This window comes from Loxodonta africana, chromosome 5 (genome assembly GCF_030014295.1).
Source record: "Loxodonta africana isolate mLoxAfr1 chromosome 5, mLoxAfr1.hap2, whole genome shotgun sequence".
Classification (NCBI taxonomy): domain Eukaryota; kingdom Metazoa; phylum Chordata; class Mammalia; order Proboscidea; family Elephantidae; genus Loxodonta; species Loxodonta africana.
The window spans coordinates 155903373-155924806 of record NC_087346.1 but is presented as its reverse complement, the minus strand read 5'-3'; the positions used below and the strand labels follow the sequence as shown (position 1 = coordinate 155924806).

General features: G+C 48.3%; 1 protein-coding gene across 4 annotated transcripts in view; it reads left to right on the top strand.

Annotated features, from left to right (window-relative positions):
• Window positions 1-21434, top strand: part of GAK (cyclin G associated kinase) — a 122713-nt gene that overhangs the window by 37832 nt on the left and 63447 nt on the right. For all 4 annotated transcript variants that reach the window (XM_064286101.1, XM_064286100.1, XM_064286099.1 and 1 more), the window contains exons 6-10: window positions 711-836; window positions 12078-12167; window positions 15225-15360; window positions 15837-15949; window positions 19896-20007. In XM_064286101.1, coding sequence (XP_064142171.1) covers window positions 711-836; window positions 12078-12167; window positions 15225-15360; window positions 15837-15949; window positions 19896-20007 — 577 coding nt within the window. The remainder of the gene's footprint in view (window positions 1-710; window positions 837-12077; window positions 12168-15224; window positions 15361-15836; window positions 15950-19895; window positions 20008-21434) is intronic.

Below are 21434 nucleotides of genomic sequence, written 5' to 3'. Positions count from 1 at the left end.
TTTTACTAATTGGAGTTCTCTTTGTTCGTGGTAGATGTTAACTTTTTTTTTTTTTTTCATTTGATTTGTGGTAGATTTTAACTTCCCTTTTATTTTTCTGAATTACCCATCTTTAAATAAACACGTTGCCTTTGAATTAGGATCAAAGACACAACATTTTTTTTTTTTCCTGCCGGAAAGGAGACAACTTTGCTAACCTGTGTGATCTTCCTGTCCTTCCAGTCCTGTACCCAGTCAGTCTCCAAGCCCCGCTCTGGCCCGACCATGAACCCCTCGGCACTCCTCGGCTGGATACAGAGCTGGCTGAGGCTGCGGCCCCTCAGAGATGCCGTGTGGATCCCGACAGGTCCTTGGTTGTGGGCCAGGCAGCCCCGCCAGCCTGGCCCTCGGGGTAGAGGAGGCTGCTCATAGTCAAGGTGGCTGCTGTTGTCGTTAGGTGCCGTCGGAGTCGGTTCCGGCTCATGGCGACCCTGTGCACAACAGAGCGAAACACTGCCCGGTTCTGCGCCATCCTCACAATCGTTGTCATGCTTGAGCTCATTGTTGCAGCCGCCGTGTCAGTCCGCCTCGTTGGGGGTCTTCCTCTTTCCGCTGACCCTGTAGTCTGGGGGTTGCTGGTCCTGCTGAAATAAACTCTGCTTTACTGTCCCCGAGTTGCTGTTGCTCTGTCCCTCCCACATTCACCAGTTCTTTACTCTGCACTTTTGCAGGTGGAGAACTTGCTGCTTAGCGACCAGGGGACCATTAAGCTGTGCGACTTCGGCAGTGCCACGACCGTGTCGCACTACCCTGACTACAGTTGGAGTGCTCAGAAGCGAGCGATGGTGGAGGAAGAGGTGAGGCTGGGCAGCTGTGGCGTGTGCTCGTCAGTGGTGGCTTCACAAAGCTGAGCTCCCTTTCTCTCCAGCCCCTTTGGTTCTCTGAACGCAGGCATGCACTGTGTCCTTCAGAGCGACACTTGAACAGCTCCCATGATGACAGCACCCAGGCGCCCCACTCTGCAGGGGCTTCACCTTCTCCAGGCGGCCTTGTAGGTTCTCTTTTCAGACCGCCTGGGAGCTGGTTGTGTGCCACAGACACAAATCAAGTAAACTCGCCCCACTGCTTCCTGTTTCTAATTAAAGCATTCCATTTCCTCATCCTCCACCTCCTTCCCAGACCTGGCTCTGAAGGTCTAAAGACGTTTCAAAAGCAACCTCTTTAAAACATACCAGCGGGGAGATTCAGAGGCTACAATCAGTAAGCCCCCTGCCCCTGCAGGTGATTGGGTGGTGGCACCCTGGACAGACAGCCAGTGCTGGGCAGTGGTGAGTGTGCACGAATCATAGCCGTGCCTGGCTGCGTGGGTGATGTCTGCAGTGGGACTTTGAGGGAGAGTCACTGGACAGAAAGGATGAGTGCAAACACAGGCAGAGCTGACTATTAGCTTTCCAGAAAGAGGATTCCCTGGAGAGGGGAGGTCAGGCACAGACTGGAGGGGCTCTTGGGAGCCAGTGGTTCCTCTCGTGTCCTGGAGAGAGGGTTGCATGGTATGTTCAGTTCTGCACATCCCCGAGCCGCACATCTGGGACTTGGGTACTTCTCTGCAGGCAGAGAAACCAAAGCAGAAAAGAAAAACATAGGATGGGGGTACATGGCTGTCAACCGAAGGCATATCCCGAAGAGAAGCTCTAGTGGAAGCTCTCGGCCTGGAAGGGTGCAGGCCATTTCAAAGATGTGCCTTGCGTCTGAGTTGCTGGCATCAGCCTCTCTCTCCCGACCTGCTCCTGGCAGACACTTGCTTAGAGCCACTTTGCCTCTGACAGGCGTCTCTTGCTCCTCCTCTGAGCACCTGTTACCTCTTTCCCAGGGTTTATTGATACCTACATAATGCCCCAGTAGTGTTGCTACAGCATTGAGATGGAGAGAAGGGTGTTTCTCACTCTTTGGAACACAGCCATTTTTGTTTGACACGCTCCCTTGTAGATTACGTTTTTCTGTATTCTCCGGCACCAGACAGTGTTTATCAAATGGATGAATTTTCTCATCCCTCGAAATCCCGTTAGTATCGCAGAGGTGGGTTTCTTAGGGCACCCTGCAAACCTAGCAGGATCTTACTTTTTCAGAGCATCATTTATAGGAAAACCATGTCTAGTCAACTGCCCAACAATTGCAATGCCAGATATCAGGATTCTTTAAAGTGGAGCCTCAGGTTCCTGTGACTGCTGTAACACAGCATACCACAAGTGGGTGGGCTTTAAAGAACAGAAGTGTATTGTCTCAGAGTTCTGGAGGCTAGAAGCTTCCTTGTCAGCGCCCGGGAGTTCTGTATCTTCTTGAGTCGCCCTTTAAAATCTTCTGTTCAGCTCTTTTACTTCATCGTTTCTTCCATTCGCTTGAGCTACTCTGTGTTCAAAAACAAGTTTCAGAGCCTCTCGTGACATCCATTTTGGTGTTTTCTTTCCTTCCTAAATTTTAACAAACTTTTGCTTTTTTCATGTATGATATCCTTGACGTCATCCCACAACTTGTCTGATTTTCAGTCATTAGCATTCAGTGCGTCAAATGTGTTCTTGAGATGGTTTCCAAATTCAAGTGGGATATACTCAAGGCCACACTTTGGCTCTTGTGGACTTGTTTTATTTTTCTTTAGCTTCAGCTTGAAGTTACATATGAACAGTTGGTGGTCTGTCCCACAGCAGGTCTCTGGCCTTGTTCTGACTCGCATTGAGTTTCTCCATTGTCTCTTTCCACAGATGTCATCGATTTGATTCTTGTATGTTCCATTCAGCAAGGTCCGTGTGTATGTTGTTGTTGTCAGGTGCTGTGCAGTCGGTTCCAACTCTTAGTGACCCTGTGTACAACAAAACGAAACACTGCCTGGTCCTGTGCCATCCTCACAGTCCTTGTAATGATTAAGCCCATTGTTGTAGGCACTGTGTTATTCCATCTTGTTGAGGGCCTTCCTCTTTTTTGCTGACCCTCTACTTTACCAAACATGATGTCCTTCCCCAGACACTGATCTCTCCTGATTACATGTCCAAAGTGAGACATAGTCTCGCCATCTTCGCTTCTGAGGAGCATTCTGGTTGTACTTCGTCAAGACAGATTTGTTTGTTTTTCTGGCAATCTATGGTATATTCAGTATTTTTTGCCAACACCACAATTCAAAGGCATCAGTTATTCTCTGGTCCTCCTTATTCATCATCCAGCTTCCCCATGCATATGAGACCATTGAAAACACCATAGCTTGGGTCAGGGGCACCCTAGTCTTCGAGGTGGCATCTTTGCTTTTTAACACTTTAAAAGAGGTCTTTTGCAGCAGATTTGCCCAGTACAGTGTGTCTTTTGATTTCTTCACTGTTGCTTCCATGGGCATTGATTGTGGATCCAAGCAAAATGAAGTCCTCAACAACTTCAGTCTTTTCTGTTTATCATAATGTTACTTATTGATCCAGTCGTGAGGATTTTTGTTTTCTTTATGTTGAGGTGTAATCCATACTGAAGGCTGTGGTCTTTGATCTTCATCAGTAAGTGCTTCAAGTCCTCTTCACTTTCAGCAAGCAAGGTGTGTCATCTGCATAATGTAGGTTGTTACTGAGTCTTTCTCCAACCCTGATGCCCCGTTCTTCTTCATATAGTGCAGCTTCTCAGATTATTTGCTCAGCATACAGATTGAATAGGTATGGTGAAAGGATACAACCCTGACACATACCTCTCTTGACTTTAAACCATGCAGTATCCCCTTGTTCTGTTCGAATGACTGCGTCTTGATCTACATACAGGTTCCTCATGAGCATAATTAAGTGTTCTGTAATTCCTATTTTTTGTATCTGTCTTAGTCATATAGTGCTGCTGTATCAGATACCCCAAGTGGATGGCTTAAAAAAACAGAAGTTTATTCTCTCACAGTATAGTAGGCTAGAAGTCCAAATTCAGGGTGTCAGCACCAAGGGAATCCATTCTCTGTCAGCTCTGGAGGAAGGTCCTTGTCATCAGTCTTCCCCTGGTCTAGGAGTTTCTCTGTGCAGGAACCCTGGGGCCAAAGGACGTGCTCTGTTCCCAGCTTTCTGTTTGTGATGGTGTGAGGTCCTCCAGTTTCTCTGCTGCCTTCTCTCTTTTATATCTCACAAGAAATTGGCTTAAGGCACAGTCCAATCTTGTAGATTGAGCCCTGCCTCGTTAACATAACTCCCGCCTATCCTACCTCATTAACATAGAGGTAAGATTTACAACACATAGGAAAATGACATCAGATGACAAAATGGTGGGCAGTCACATAATACTGGGAATCAGGGCCTAGCAAAATTGATGTACATACTTTTGGGGGACACAGTTCAATCTATGACAGGAATGTCATCCGTAATTTGTTATGATTCATGTCGTCGAATGCCTTTGCATAGTCAGTAAAACCCAGGTAAACATGTTTATGGTATGTTCTGCTTTCAGCTAGGATCCACCTGACATCAGCAATGATACCCCTGGTTCCATGTACTCTTCCGAATCCATTGTGAATTTCTGGCAGTTCCCTGTTGATACACTGCTACAGTTGCTTTTGAATAATCTTCAGCAAAATTTTACTTGCTTGTGATAGTAATGATATTGTTCAATAATTTCCACATTCGGTTGGATCACCTTTCTTGGGAAGTGGCATAAATATATATTTCTTCCAGTCAGTTGGCCAGGTAGCTGTCTTCCAAATTTCTTGGCATAGATAAGTAAGGTTCCAGTGCTACATCCGTTTGTTGAAACATTTTGTCTTATCTAGTGCTGCTATAACAGAAATACCACAAGTGGGTGGCTTTAACAAACAGAAATTTATTTCCTCACAGTAAAGTAGGCTAAGAGTCCAAATTCAGAGCTTCTGCTCCAGAGGAAGGTTCTCTCTCTGTTGGCTGTGGAGGAAGGTCCTCGCCCTCAATCTTCCCCTGGTTAAGGAGCTTCTCAGGCAAAGGGACCCCTGGTCCGAAGGTCCTGGTGCCGCTTTCTTGGTGGTATGAGGTCCCCAACTCTCTGCTTGCTTTTCTTTATCTCTTAAGAGATAAAAGGTGGTGCAGGCCACACCCCAGGGAAGCTCCCTTTACATTGGATCAGGGAGGTGACCTGAGTAAGGGTGGCGTTACAATCCCACCCTAATTCTCTTAACATAAAATTAGAATCACAAAATGGAGGATAAATACACAGTACTGGGAATCATGGCCTAACCAAGTTGATACATTTTTGGGGGGACATAAGTCAATCCATGACACATCTCAACTGATATTCCATCAATTCCTGGAGCCTTGTTTTCCACTGGTGTGTTCAGTGCAGCTTGGACATCTTCCTTCAGTACCATTGGTTCCTGATCATAGGCTAGCTATCTCTTGAAGTGGTTGAACCTCGACCAGTTCTTTTTGGTGTAACGACTCTGTATATTCCTTCCATCTTCTTTTGATGCTTCCTGCATCATTTGACATTTTCCTCGTAGAATCCTTCACTGTTGCAAGTTGAGGCTTGAATTTTTTCTTTACTTCTTTCAGCTCGAGAAATGCCAAGCGTGTTCTTCCCTTTTGGTTTTCTATCTCCAGGTCTTTGCACACGTCATTATAATACTTTACTTTTTCCGCTCAAGCAGCCCTTTGAAATCTTCTCTTCAGTTCTTTTACTTCATGATTTCTTCCTTCTGCTTAGGTACTCAACATTCAAGAGCAAGCTTTAGAGTCTCTTCTCATATACATTTTGGTCCTTTCTTTCTTTCTTGTCTTTTTAATGACCTTTTGCTTTCTCCACGTATGATGTCCTTGATGTCATTCCACAACTCTTTTGGTCATTGGTCATTAGTGTTCAAAATGTCAGGTTGTTCTTAAAATGGTCTCTAAATTCAGGTGGAATATACTCAAGGTCATACTTTGGCCCTTGTAGATTTATTCTAATTTTCTTCAGTTCCAGCTTGAACTTGCATATGAGCAATTGATGGTCTGTTCCACAGTAGGCCCCTGGCCTTGTTCTGACTGATGATATTCAGCTTTTTTGTTGTCTGTTTCCAAAGATGTAGTTGATTTGATTACTGTGTATTCCATCTGGTGAGGTCCAAGTGTATAGTCGCATTATTGAGAAAAAGGCATGTACAATGAAGAAATCGTTGGTCTTGCTAAATCCTGTCATGCGATCTCCAGCATTGTTTCTATCACCAAGGCCACGTTTTCCAATTACCGATCCTTCCTCTTTGTTTCTAACCTTCGCATTCCATTCACCAGTAATTACCAATGCATCGTGATTGCATATTTGATCAATTTCAGACTGCAGAAATTGGTAAAAATCAATTTCTTCATCTTTGGCTTTAGTATTGTTGTTGTTGTTAGATGCCGTCAAGTCAGTTCTGACTCATAGCGACCCTGTGCACGACAGAACAAAACACTGCCCCATCCTGTGCCATCCTTACAGTCCTTGTTATGCTTGAGCTCATTGTTGCAGCCACTGTGTCCATCCACCTTGTTGAGGGTCTTCCTCTTTTCCACCGACCCTGTACTTTCCCAAGCGTGATGTCCTTCTCCAGGAACTGATCCCTCATGATAACATGTCCGAAGTATGTAAGACACAGTCTCGCCATCCTTTCTTTTAAGGAGAATTCTGCTTATACTTTTTCCAAGATAGGTCTGTCTGTTCTGTTGGCAGTCCATGGTATATATTCAGTATTCTTCGCCAGCGCCACGATTAAAGGCATCAATTCTTCTTCAGTCTTCCTTATTCATTGTCCAGTTTTCATATGCATATGATGGGATTGAAAATACCATGGCTTGGGTCAAGCCTATCTTAGTCTTCAGGGTGATATCTTTGCTTTTCAACACTTTAAAGAGGTCGTTTGCAGCAGATTTGCCCAATGCAATGCGTCTTTTGATTTTTTGACTGCTGCGTCCGTGGGTGTTGATTGTGGATCCAAGTAAAATGAAATCCTCAACAACTTCAGTCTTTTCTCAGTTTATCATGATGTTGCTTATTGGTCCAGTTGTGAGGATTTTTGTTTTCTTTATGTTGAGGTGTAAACCATACTCAAGTATGGATTGGCCTTAGTAGTTGTTGCATAAGTTTGAAGAATAGTCGTATTATCTAGTCTTCCTTACACGTGTGTAGATACTATCCCATCACTGAGAGCATTGTACTTCACGGTAGATCTCAAAATGTTCTTCTTGACAGTGAATGCAATGCCATTCCTCCTCAAGTTTTCATTCGCGGCATAGTAGGCCTTGTAATTGTCCAATTCAGAATGGCCAGTACCAGTCCATTTGAGCTCGCTAATGACTGGGATATCGATGTTTATGTGCTCCATTTCATTTTTGGTGATTTCCAATTTTCCTAGATTCATACTTCGTACATTCCATGTTCCAATTATTAATGAATGTTTGGAGCTGTTTCTTCTCATTTTGAGTCATGCCGCATTAGCAAATGAAGGTCTGGAAAGCTTGACTCCATCCACGTCATTAAGGTCGCCTCTACTTTGAGAAGGCAGCTCTTCCCTAGTTGTCTTTTGAGTGCCTTTGAACCTGGGGGGCTCATTTTCTGGCACTGTATCAGACAGTGTTCCGTTGCTATTCATAAGGTTCTCATTGGCTAATTCTTTCCAGAAGTAGACCGCCAGGTCCTTCTTCCTAGCCTGTCTTAGTCTGGAAGCTCAGCTGAAACCTGTCTGCCATGGGTGAGCCTGCTGATATGTGAATACTGGTGGCATAGCTTCTAGCATCACAGCAACACACAAGCCCCCACGGTACGACCAACTGACAAAGGACAGTCCATGTGTATAGTCACCATTTATGTTGTTTAAAAAAGGTATTTTCAACGAATAAGTTGTTGTTCTGGAAAAACTCTGTTACGCCATCTCTGGTGTTGTTTCTACATCAGGGCCATATTTTGCAACTACCAGTGCTTCTTTGTTTCCAGCTTTCAAATTCCAATCATCAGTAATTATCAGTGCATCTTGAGTGCATGCCTGATCAATTTCAGACTGCAGTAGTTGGTAAAAATCTTCAGTTTCTTCATTTTTGGCACTGGTGGTTGGTACGTCAGTTTGAATAATAATTTATATTAACTAGTCTCTCTGGTAAGCATATGGGTATTAGCTTGTCATGGGCGGAGTTGTACCTCAGGATATATCTTGAAATGTGTTCTTTTTGACAATGACTTGGATGCCTTTCTTCTTCAATTTGTCATTCCCAGCATAGTAGATCCTATGACTGTCTGAGTCAAAAAGGCCAGTACCAGTCCATTTCAGCTCACTAATGCCTAGGATATTGGTCTTCAAGGGTTTCGTGTTTCACTTATTAATGTATGCTTTCAGCTGTTTCTTCTCATTTTGAGTCGTGCCACAACAGCTAATGAAGGTCTGGCTAGCTTGACTCCATCCACATCATCAGGGTCGAGTCTGCTTTGAGGAGGCAGCTCCCCAGATATTTTGAACACTTTCCAACCTGAGGAGCTCATCTTCCGGCACTGTATCAGACAGTGTTCTGCTGCTCATCATAAGGTTTTCGCTGGCCAGTTTTTTTTCAGAAGTAGATTGCCAGGTCCTTTTCCCCAGTCTGTCTTAGTCTGGAAGCTCCACTGAAACCTGTTCACCATGGGTGACCCTGCTGGGATTTGAAATACCGGTGACATGGCTTCCGACATCACAGCAACACACAAGCCACCATAGTACAGCAAACTGACAGATGAGTGGTGGTTTCCTTGAATTAGGACTGTCAGTACTGGGCTCAGGAGTTCCTTGGATTAGGGCTGTCAACTCTTGGCTCAGGAGTTCTTTGGATTAGGACTCTCAACCCTGGGGTCAGGAGTTCCTTGGATTGTTTTTGTTGTTCTTGTGTGCCATACTTATAACGACCCTATGGGACAGAGTAGAACTGCCTGATAGGGTTTCCAAGGACTGGCTGGTGGATTTGAACTGCTGACATTTTGGTAGCAGCCAAACTCTTAACCATTGAGCCACCCAGGCTCTATTTCCTTGGATCAGGACTGTTAATATTAGGCTCAGGAGTTCCTTGGATTAGAACTGTCATGGGTGGGCCTAGGAGATTCTTAGATTAGGACTGTCAACAGTAGGCCCAGGAGATCTTTGGATTATGGCTGTCAGTACTGGGCTCGGGAGATCCTTGGATTAGGACTGTCAACACTGGCCTCAGGAGATCCTTGGATTAGGATTGCCAACACTGGGCTCAGGAGTTCTTGGATTAGGACTGTCAGGAGTAGGCCTAGGAGATCTTTGGATTAGGACTGTCAGCACTGGGCCCAGGAGTTCCTTGGATTAGGTCTGTCAACACTGGGCCCAGGAGTTCCTTGGATTAGGACTGTCAACACTGGGCTCGGAGATCCTTGGATTAGGACTGTCAGCACTGGGCTCGGGGGATCCTTGGATTAGGACTGTCAGCACTGGGCTCGGGGGATCCTTGGATTAGGACTGTCAACACTGGGCTCGGGGGATCCTTGGATTACTTATCATTTTCTTCTTCTGTGTGGTCGTGTCACTCATTTGAAATACACTCCCCCCCCGCCCCCTTTTTCAGCTTGTGTTCCGTTTAAGGTTTTTCCCTTTAATTTCATTTATTCTTTTATCATGTAAAAACATTAACACACTCCTGCCTCCTACTCCACATAGGTCCCCAGCTTCATCGTTTCGGGTTTATCCTTGTTTCTTTGTCCAACAGTAAGCAAATAGATGTACATTTTCCAGCTTCCCCGTCTTCTCGCACCAGACGCTGCACGTTGCGTGTGCTCGTCTGCTTCGCGTCGTCTTCTCACCTCATGGAGTCCTGGGAAGCAGCCCACGTCAGGTCACCGAGCTGGGCAGCGTAGCGCTCCATTGTGCGTGCTGCGGTGTGTTCAGCCAGTCTGCTGTGCTCGTTGCTCAGGTTGTTCTCCGTGTTTTGACAATACAGACAGTGTTGTCGTGGGTTACCTCGTGCACATGCATTGTTGGGAGTGTATTTTCTGGGTGAATTCCTAGAAGGAGATTGCTGGGTTGAAGGCTCAAAGCTAAATACACAGTTTATATAAAATGAAGTTTTTCGTGGAAACATGTCCCCTCTACAGAACAGTGTGGAGTCGTAATTGCACAGCTTGGTGCCTTTCCACCCAGTGAGCATGCTGTGCCATCGTCACCCTCAGCCTCAGTGGCCTAGCCTGTCCTCCTGCCGTTGACTCTGTGGACTGAGCCACATAGCAGAGTTTTCTGGGTCTGGCTCGGGTTCTGCACACTCTTTGTGAGATTCCCTCGCGTGGTGAGGAGCTGCAGTCTGTCCCTTTCCCTTGCCTTTCAGTGTTCTCCCTGTGAACATACCTCTGGCTGTGGTCCTGTGGTTGAGGCGTGTTTGGGTGGCTCTGGGGCTGACTGTCTTGGAGCTGTGTCTGACTGCCATGGCCGTGTCTTTGGGTACACACAGTTCCTGCACCTCTCAGTTGCACACCGCCAGGTGACATGCTGGGCCCGAGGGCATACAGGTGTGCGGCTGTAACCCATCCTGCCAATGGTTCTCCAGAGCCTGGGCTGGCTTCCTGTCCTCAGTCAGTGTGTGGTGCCCTGCCACTCCTCAGCCCTCCCCGGGCACCAGCCTTGGGTTTGTGATTGCTGTCACTTTGTGTTGTTAATTGGCATTTCCCTGCTGACTAATGAGGCCAAGTGCCTTTTTCACATGCACATTGCCACGTGCTGTTGTTCTGGAAGTGCCTGTTCAGGTCTCCTGCCTCTTTTCCTTTAACTGTCTTTGATCTCTCAGGGAATTGTAGGCTTGATTTATACATTCTGGGTGCCAGCCCTTTGTGGGGGCCGTGTCTCGCAAATGTATTCTCCCAGCCTGTGACTTGCTTCTTTACCATCTTAAGGGAGATTTCTATTGACCAGAAGATCTTCACATGGAGAACAGTTTAGCACACTTTGTGTTTGCTGCTTGCGCCCTTCATATCCCGTGTGAGAAATCTCTGTCAGCCCAAGGTCAGGACACAAGTCTGCTGTGGGACTTCCAGACACGTGTTTGTCTGACCTTCATGCCTGAGTCACAGACTTCGAGTGTGTGCATGCTTGCGTGTGTACGAAGGCACGTGCTGAGTACCTGACTCACTGGTCCCCACAAGGATGCTCAGGTCACCTCACACCTCCTGCTGAAAAGGCCTCCTTTCCCCTCGTATTCACGTGCCAGCCTCGTTCTCCATCTCATGTTCTCCCTGACGTGGGTCTCTGAGTTTGATATAAAAACTTACGCTCCCTGGGTAAATTTGGGGTAGTTATTACTGCCTTTCTGGGGACTTCTCTGCCCCCTACAGGAACCCATTGGGAGGCTCCTTTCAGGACAGTACTTCCTTTAATACATTCAAATAATTCACTGCCAGTTACCATTGCCATCGAGTCAACTCCGACTCGTGGCACCCCCATGTGTGTCAGAGTGGAACTGTGCTCCACAGGGTTTTCATGGCTGATTTTTTCAGAAGTAGATCCCAGGCCTTTCTTTGAAGGCACCTCCGGGTGAACGCGGACCTCCAACCTTTCAGTTAGCAGCCAAGCACTTTAACCGTTAACTGTTCGTACCACCCAGCCCCCGGAACCAAGCAGCTGCTGTTGGGTTGACTCTGACCTGTGACGACCCCATGTGTATCAGAGTAGAACTCTGCTCTATAGGGTTTTCATGGCTGAATTTTCAGGATCCCAGGCCTTCCTTCAGAGGTGCCTCCTGGTGGACTTCTGGGATAGTCCCCTGTGCTGAGGGAGACATCCTCCGACTTCTAAACAAACAATATAGGACACAAAGGCGAATCCTTTGGTCCATTTTTTAAATTAAAAGTTAGTGCAGTAAGAGATTTCTAGAGACCAAGTAAGTCACACTACACAGACGGTGGGAAACGGGCTTTAATCTAAAGATAAGTGGCAGTGGTGGTGTGCGTGGGGAGTTGAACAACCTCGGATCTTTCTGGAACACGATGAGGTAAATACATGTCCATTGACGAACGCCTTGAGTGGACGACCGGGCTGCTGGCCTCATGTTGTTGGACAGCCTGGGGAGTTGCAGGTCATTGCGATGAAAGGAAATATATTACTCTGCATGTAATTTTTCCTTGGAAATGTTTGTGTTTTTTTTTTTCAGATCACAAGGAACACAACGCCCATGTATAGGACACCAGAAATCATAGACTTGTACTCAAACTTCCCAATCAGTGAGAAGCAGGATATCTGGGTACGATCCTCCTTGTCTCTGCTTGTGGTGCCTGTGTCAGTCTGGCACAAGGGGCCTCTGTGGGGGTGGAGGGCGGGGAGTCCGTCGACCCATTGCACCTCTGCCCGTCCTGCCGGGGGTGCCCCTCGGTGTGCTGTGGTCAAGCGTGGATGGGTGGTCCCATGCACAGAATGTCCTGGCCCATACAGAGGTTTCCCATGCCCTTCCTAGTCTGGCTGTAGCCGTGGGCATTCACATAAAAACAGGGACAACGATGGCATCAACAGCCACTTGCTGACCCTGGGCCCCTGTGCAGGTATATCGTGGAATTTTTGTACATGACGGTTATAATCTAACCTGCTAGGTTTGTGCCTCAGTGCTGAAGCCATTACTGTATTTTAGCTCAGACATGCACCAATTTTAGTCTCAGTTTTTCAAGTGAAGACCAATTGTAGTTTGTGCAATGTTGGGGGGGACCATAAAACCACCCTCATTTCTGACACCAGCTACAGAATTTGGGGGTCTAAAGGCCACCCTCAGGTTTGCTAAGTCACTGGAAGGACCCACAGAACTTACTGAAAGCTGTTGTACTCTTGATTACAGTTTATTACAGTGAAAGGATGCAAATGAAAACCAGCCACAGGAAGAGATGTGTTGGGGGGCAGAGTCCAGCAGAGTTCCAAATTGTCCTTTATCTGTGGAGTTGTGGACAGCACTGACTCCTTCCAGTGACACTGTGTGACTGTGTGCACGGAGTATTGCCAACCAGGGAAGCTCACACAAGCTTTGGTGGCAGACTTTTTTTGAGGTTGGCCACATAGACATGGCTCACTACCACATGGCTGACCTTGAAATCATGCTGTTCATAGATTATCTGGTGTGGCCCACGTCCTCCAGGTAAACAGAGACACCATTATCAGGCAGGACATTCCAAAGGTATAGCGACCACCTCCTAGGCGCCTGGGGCAAAAGCAAGACTTCTCTTTGGGCTTGGTTAATTTAAAAAAAAAAAAATTTTTTTTGAGGTTTGTACAAACTCATTGCACCATACGGTGTGCTGGTAGAGAAATCGCTCAGTGGTATATTACAACTTGCCACTACCTTTGCTGTATAATTTAAAAATTATAAATATCTCATAAGCCTTTGGCCAAAAACAATAAAAGGAAAGTCATTTAGCACGTTTGTTAAAGACAGAAGGGCTGATCTGGTCAGGTGAGTACATCCCAGAAACGGCAACCACAGAGAGCAGTTCTGCAGGCTATGAGGCAGGTGGACTGGCCCAGGTTATCCCTTCTTTGGTCTGTCCCTGCTTACACTGGTTTTAGAAGGCTATGAGTCAGAATTGACTCGAGGGCAATGAGTTTGGCTTTTTGGTTTTGGGGTTCACTTTGCCAGCTGTATTGTGGGTATCCTTGGTAGGGTATCCCTGAGGAGGTACGTAGGGTCCCCCCATAGGTTCTGGACGGTAGACCACAAGCTCCATTGGTTGTGGCTAAGGACGGAGCAGCGCCTGGATATAGTGGAGGATTTCAGTGGTTCATCAGGGCCTGCAAACTGCCCCTCTCCTCTCTACCACCCGGCTAGATGAGGGTTCAGTCGGGACTGGATGGGACAGGGCTGCAGGGTTCGTGCCGTGCTGTCTCTGAGCGAGTCTCAGCTCATTCTTTCACACACAGTTTTAAATGCATGAATTAGTAGGACCCCAGTTTTGTTTTTTCTACTGACAGAAGCGGTGAGTGGTCGTTGGGCCTGAGCTGCATTTGAATGAGCTTTTCCTGTTTGGTCCACCCCCACCCCTCCAAGCAGCCCCTCAGCGTGGGGCCAGGCATGCTTGCGGGGGTGTGTGTGCACCCACCCCCCCCTGCCAGCCGGGATAAGGACGGTCATCTAAGATGAGCCAGCACAATGCTTTGTCTCACCTGGATGTTCTAGGTGGTTGCTGCCATTGTAGCTGGGTAGCTTTTTCACATGGGAATAATGACTAGTTAGTTCCTCAGTTTATCTAGATTTCTTTCCTGCATATTTTAATTCAGTGCTAAGTCACTCCAGGCTTAAAACAGTAAAACCTGGGAAGGCTAGAGCCTGTGTAAGGCAGAAACCTGTTAGAGAAGGAGAACACAAATATTTTCTACCAAAACAAGGGACAGAAAAGTGGTAAGACTGTACCCTGTCAAAGGTGGGAAAATTGCGAGTGGAAAAATGAGGCAGTCCTGATGGAGTTCACTCTCACAGGCTTCGCTGTATTAAAACCATAAAATGTGAAAATGGTGCTTTCCCTTAGTAGTCACTCAGCCTGTTAAGCAAGAATTTCCACAGCGGTGTGTTCCTGTGCATCGGGATGGGACTGGTGTGGGGGTCCAGGCAGCCCAGCAGCCCCCAGGCCCCCGATGCGCTCCAGACTCCTGGAATGTTTAAACTTACAGACTATGTCATTTTGAAAGGGACCTTTCCGTCTAAAAAAAAAGAGCTGAGATGTGCTTACCCCACCAGACTAAGTCGTTCTTTACAGCTGATAAGTGTGAGAAAATCAAGGCTGTAAGGAGCACCATGAGCAGGTTTGTTAACGTGTGGTTCTCAGTGTGAGAGTGGTAGTCTGACATTTATAAATTAAGCTCATCCATGAAACCAAACGAAGGACGTGAGCCTTGACTGACTCTTCCCCTGGGCCACTACCACACCTGCTCCCCTGTGCCCTAGGCCCTCAGCCCGTGTCCTCATCCCCGTAGGCCTTGGGCTCTCGGGCCATGTCCTCATCCCCCAGGCCCTGGGCTCTTGGCCTGTGTTCTCGTCCCGCAGGCCCTGGGCACTCAGCCCATGTTCTTGTCCCCCAGGCTCTGGGCATTTGGCCCATGTCCTCGTCCCCACGGGCCCTGGGCACTCGGCCTGTGTCTTGTCCCTACAAGCCCTGGGCACTCAGCCTGTGTCCTTGTCCCCCAGGCCCTGACCACGCAGCCTGTGTCCTCGTTCCTGCGGGCCCTGGGTGCTCAGCCTGTGTCTTGTCCCCACAAGCCCTGGGCGCTCAGCCTGTGTCTTGTCCCCACAAGCCGTGGGTGCTCAGCCTGTGTCCTCGTCCCGCAGGCCCTTGGCTGCATCTTGTACCTGCTGTGCTTCCGGCAGCATCCTTTTGAAGATGGTGCAAAACTTCGAATAGTTAATGGGAAATACTCAATTCCTCCGAACGACACTCGGTACACCGTCTTTCACGATCTCATTCGTAAGTTTTCACTGTAAAATGGAAGCAGGGTGGTGGGGCCTTATGGAGAGGACAGCTGTTGGATTGGGGTCTGCTCACTGCCCTCCTCTCCCAGCCTTGCAGCCTTGGGCAGCTGTGGTGTTGACCTCCCCTCGGGGTTTGTACCAGTTGCTCTCATTTCTGACGGTGTCACTGGGTGGCCATGGCTTTTCCACAGAGCCCCACATCAGATCAGCCCTTTGGTGCGTTGACAGTGTTCCAAAACGGTGATAATTTTGTTCAGTTTTATTATTCTCCACTGCTCCATTCCCCAGCTTGCTTTTAAAAATAGTGTAATATGTTTAAAATGAGCAGGCTCTGGCAGTCTGTAAGTTCTGTGAGAGCAGGTTACTATGTGGCACCACCCCAGGGATCCCTAACGCCCAGGAAAGCTCCTGGCACCACCCTGGCTTTCGGTCGTGACCCACTGGTGAACACACTGCTGGCCTCTGTTGTAGGTTCCACACTGAAGGTGAACCCAGAGGAGCGGCTGACCATCACGGAGCTGGTCAACCAGCTCCAGGAAATCGCCGCTGCCAGAAACGTGAATCCTAAATCACCCATCACAGAGGTAAGGGGGTGGGTCCATCCAGGACCGTGGTATGTGGTTATGCAGTGGTGTCTGACCTTGTGAGGTGTTTCATGTAATTGCACAATCTGGATATAGCACTGAGAGAGACCTGGTCAGTTCTCAAGGTCTCACTCTACTCTCTGCGAAGGGACCCCCCAACCATACTGGAGGGCTGGGTATGAAGCTGGACCTGAGTCCCCTTGAAGGGGGCTAGGACACCTGATTATAGCTGGTGGAAGTAACATGGAAGTGTGCCACCTGTGTGGGGTCCCAGGTGTGGAGAAACATAAAAATTATGAGAAATACGATTCCTATGACGTGGGCTTTGGGGCTCCAATTCACACTACCAGTGTGGTACTGGTGGGAATTATAAACGAGCCCAGAGTTTATCCATTAAGCAAATACTGCCGTGTGCTCACTCTTGCCATCTGAGGGGAACAACAGAAAGTCCTGCCTTCAAGGAGCTTATGTTCTGGTTGAGGAGATAGATGTGTGTGACGTGTCACACAGTGATAACTGGTGTGAAGAATATGCAAGCAGTATGAGGAGAAAGTCACAGACGCCATGTTTTAGCGATTACCTCACGTAGTGGGCTGAATAGGGCCCCAAAGATGTGTCCACGCCCTAATCCCCAGAATCTGTGAATGCTGTCTTCTATGACAAGAGGATGACTCTTACTCTAAGCAGCAAAAGATGTGATTAAGTTAAGGATTTTGAGGAGGACTTTACCCTGGATTATACAGATGGGCCATGTATGCAGTCATGTCTATCATAAGAGAAAGGCAGAGGGAGTTTTGAGACAGAAGAGGAGGCGGCCATGTGAAGATAGAGGCAGAGACTAGAGTGATGAAGCCACAAGTCAAGGGATGCCTGGGGCCACCAGGAGCTGGAACAGGCAAGGAAGGATTCTCTCCCAGAGCCTCTGGAGGGAGCATGGCCCCGTGAACACCTTGATTTCAGGCTTCCGTGGCCCCATAGATCAGGGGCTGAGCGGTGGTATGGGGGCCAGACAGAGGAAGCCAGAGTGGGTGGGCTGCTCTGGCTGTGCCTTCAGGAGAGTTCCAGTGCCACCACACCTCACAGAACTTAGGCCTCTTTGTTCAGAACTGAATCACATAGCCACCTTCCTGCAAGGGCACCTGAAAGATGGAGGGCATGTCCTGGGCAACCATAGCTCCAGGGGAAGGAGGAACACCATGACTCTTCACACTGACCACCTCACTTCCTGTCTGACAAGGAAACCTCTCACTTCCTATTTGACAAGGAGATACTTAACCTTTGACGTAGAGACACCTTACCTCCTGTTTGACAAGGAAACCCCTCACTTCCTGTTTGACAAGAAGATACCTCATCTCCTGTTTGACAAGGAGACACCTCACTTCCTGTTTGGCAAGGGAACCCCTCACCTCCTATTTGACAAGAAGACACCTCTCGCCTCCTGTTTGATGAAGAGACACCTCACGTTCTGTTTGACAGGGAAACCCCTCATTTCCTTTTTTTAAAGCAAACCCCTCACTTCCTATTTGACAAGAAGACACCTTACCTCTTGTTTGATAGGGAAACCCCTCATTTCTTTTTTTTAAAACAGACCCCTCACTTCCTGTTGGACAGGGAGACACCTTACCTCCTGTTAGACAAGGAAACCTCTCACTTCCTGTTTGACAAGGAGACACCTCACTTCCTGTTTGACAAGGAGACACTTCACTTCCTTTTTGTAAAGGAAACCTTTTACTTGCTATTGGAAAAGAAGACACTTCACCTCCTGTTTGACAAGGAGACACTTCACTTCCTGTCTAACAAGAAAACCTCTCACTTCCTGTTTGACAAGGAGATACTTCACCTTTGACATGGAGACGCCTCACTTGTTTGACAAGGAGACAACTCACCTCCTGTTTGACAAGAAAGCCTCTCACTTCCTGTTTGACAAGGAGACGCCTCACCTCCTGTTTGACAAGGAAACCTCTCACTTCCTGTTTGATAAGGAAACCTCTCACTTCCTGTTTGGCAAGGAGCTATTTCACCTTTTTTTGCCATGAAGGCACCTCACTTCCTGTTTGACAAGGAGATACCTCACCTCTATTTGACAGAGAAGCCCCTCATTTCCTGTTGGACAGGGAGATACCACCTGTTTGACCAGGAAGCCCCTCACTTCCTGTTTGGCAAGGAAACCCCTCACTTCCTGTTTGATAAGAAAGTCCCCACTTCCTGTTTGACCAGGAAACCCTTCACTTCCTGTTTGACCAGGAGACACCTCACCTCCTGTTTGACAAGGAAGCAGAAGCAGTCAGTGAGGAGTGCTCCCACTCCACCAGTGCATCCACTAGCCTGTGAGCACCTTCACCCAGCATTCTCTCCCTTCTGCCCAGTGCTGCCCATGACCGGCTTCTCATGGTGTGTTAGATGTGCCTCCTTTTGTTCACCAAGAGACATGGTTCTCCCCTTTCTCCCATGTTCCCAATTTTTGTGTCTCTGCTGCATTTTCTCCATCAGCATCTAAACATGTTAAAATGCCTCCCATATTTAAAAAAGAAAAGAAAACAAGCCACCAGGCTCTCTCTTGACCCTTCATCCCGCAAGCTAAGGCCCCATTTCTCTGTTTTTCTCCGTAGTGACATGCCGAGTCATCTGTCTTTGCGCCATCCTCTTCTCCCATTCTCTCTTGAAACCACACAAACCAGCCTCATGTGCTGCCACTCTGCTGGACATTCTCTTGGCCAAGTTCCTGGGTTCTCTGCACTGCTGCCCATGCCCCAGCTCCACCCACGTCACTCCTGGTCTCCTGGACCTTTCGGCACAGTTGCCTCCTCACCTCCCTTGGCCATTCAGACACTTCTTTTCCTTGGCCGCCTCTTCCTCCTCAGTCCCCTCATCCCTGTGGGATGCCCTGGGGTCCAGCCATCAATCCTCTGCTCTCTGACACATTAAGTGCTACTTCTGCTTGAAGACTTCCAGCTTCCATCATGCATGACCCTGGAGTCACACAGTCAGGGGCCTCTGTGGATATGTGATAGTGACATGGACCTCAATGGCCATCTCCTAAACCAGACTCCCTCATCTCCCTGCCAAGCATGTTCCTCCTTCAGTCTTCCCTGTCCACCTTGGAAAACAGCAGCCCTGTTCTTTTGGTTGTTCTGGCTCTGAACTTTGGAGTCATCCTTGACTCATCTCTTTCATACCTTGTATTTAATCTGTCCAACTGGCAGAGCAGAGCCATCCACCCCACCACCTGCTCTGCTGATGTTCTGGTCTGAGAGCTGCCATCCCTGCAAGGACGTCTGTCCACGTCTCCCTGCTGGGCAAACATGGTGATCCTTGTATAAAAGCTAAACTAGATCAGATCTCCTCTACCAAAATCCTCTAGTGGCTTTCCATCTCACTTAAGAAGAGAGCCAAGGTATGTCAAAGGCCTAGGTGTCCTGCAGGGTGTGGCCACACTGCATCTTCCGATGGCCCCCCCTACTGTGGTGCTCGATTGCCGCTGGACTGGCTGCTCATTCCTCGAGGCCATGCTCACCCACACACTGCGTGTCCATGGGCTGCGGCGAGCCTGGACAGAGTAGGGCCCCAGGGGCACTTCCTGGGTGAATGCAAGTGCACATGGCCGCTCCCGTGTGTTACAAAAGTGTCATCCTGGATATCGTCTCACAGAATGGCTTAACAGATTTTATTTGTTAACTCTGACCCGCCTTTTGGTTCAAGCTGACTCTTTAGATTCATGGGAAATTCTTCCCTTGGGTTTTATAGGAAGTTGGGTTTATATGGGAAAGGGATGGATTAGCTTTAGAGCCAACTTGCCTGACGTTCATGGCCTTGAAAGGTGTGGCTGCCTGTGTAGTGGCACGTATGAAGTATTCCTTTGCAGCCTGGAGCAGGTATAGATCGTAGTTCTGATCTTTATAGCGGTTAACGTAAAGAATTGATTTCCTTGCATTTGGAATCTTTGCAGCTCCTGGAGCAGAACGGAGGCTACGGAAACACTGCCCCGACCCGGGGGCCGCCCCCTTCTGGGTGCCCGGGTGCCCGACCCTCAGGCCCTGTGAGCAGCGGGTACAGTGGAGGTCAGTGACTATGCAAGGGTCGCCCTGAGAGCAGCACCCCCTGCGGGAACAGCTGTCTTCACCCTCATGGAAACACCCTGTCTTAGACCCACCCTCGTTTTTCTCATGACAGTACCAGGCTCCCGCTTTGCACCAGGCCTGTGTTTACTGAGTCCCTACCGAGCACAAGGTCCCTGGGAAACATTGGGGAGCAAAGACCAAAATCCCTGCTCTCATGGGACTTACGGCCTGATGGGGGAGATAGCAAGTTCAGGGTCCCCAAGACCACCGTCAGGTTCAGTAATTCACTAGGAGGACTCACAGTTATGTTTTACTACCGTGGAAGTATTCAGATTAAAGTCAGCAACAGGAAGTGGCATGTGGGGCAGAGTCCAGGAGAGCTCCAGGCGTGAGTTCCCAGTTGTCTCTCTCAGTGGAAACATGGGACAGCGCTTCTCCCAGCAACAATGTGTGACAATGCGTACGAAGTCTTGACAGCTAGGCAAGCTCCCCCAAGCCCTGATGTCCAGGGACTTTACTGGGGGTCCATCACCTAGGCACCAAGTACCTGTGTGGCTGACCTTGGTCTCCAGCCACCCCAGAGGCTGAACTGATACCGTGTAGCCCAAGGCCCCCACCGTAAACCTCATTCTTAGCATGGACTATCTGGCGAGGCCCAAGGCCCCAGGTAAACAGAGATACTCCTGACAGGCAGGCATTCTGAGGGCTCAGAGGTTACCTCCCAGGAGCTGGCAGCGAAGTGCCTAACATTTCCTCTGACAGGGTTAATCCTTTACTCCACAGGCCACCCCTTGGCCCTTTGCCAGGGCTCTCACAAGATGATCGTACTTGAGCACCTGCATTTAGTGTAACGTCTATGTAACAGATTCAGAAACATTGTCCGTGCAAGTGTGCCTAACACTGGGAGGAGCCAGTGTGGGCTGGGGTAGACTTAAAGAAGCCGTTACGTGCATTTTCCTGTCTTTGTACTAACTTGATTACTCGTTTCCCCCTCGATGTACGCTATTTGTTCCTCTTGATCAACTTGTGCAGAACCACGGAGGATGTAAATTAGCTGATGATTAGCTCAATCCAGTCGTGTCCCCTCTGCCTTGCATCCCGAGGAGGCTTTCCTTTGATCTCCCAGTACTTCTGGCCATCACTGTCGGTATTATTGGAAGACTTATTTACCTTGACGATTGGTCCGGTGTAGCGTATCATCTGACCAAAATGTCTCCCTGGGCGAGGCCACTCAGGTGTGCAGGCTTCTGTTCACCTAGTCAGGCTCCAGAAGCAGGAGTGGCCTTGGCAGCACACGGCTTCACCCTTTCAAGCTTGTGGTCTCATTACATCAGCTCAGAGATGACATCGTCACTTGCCCTGAACCTCACCTGAGGCACCTGTGTAATGGTGGATTTCCCTTGTTGCCCAGTGTGATTATTCGTTCC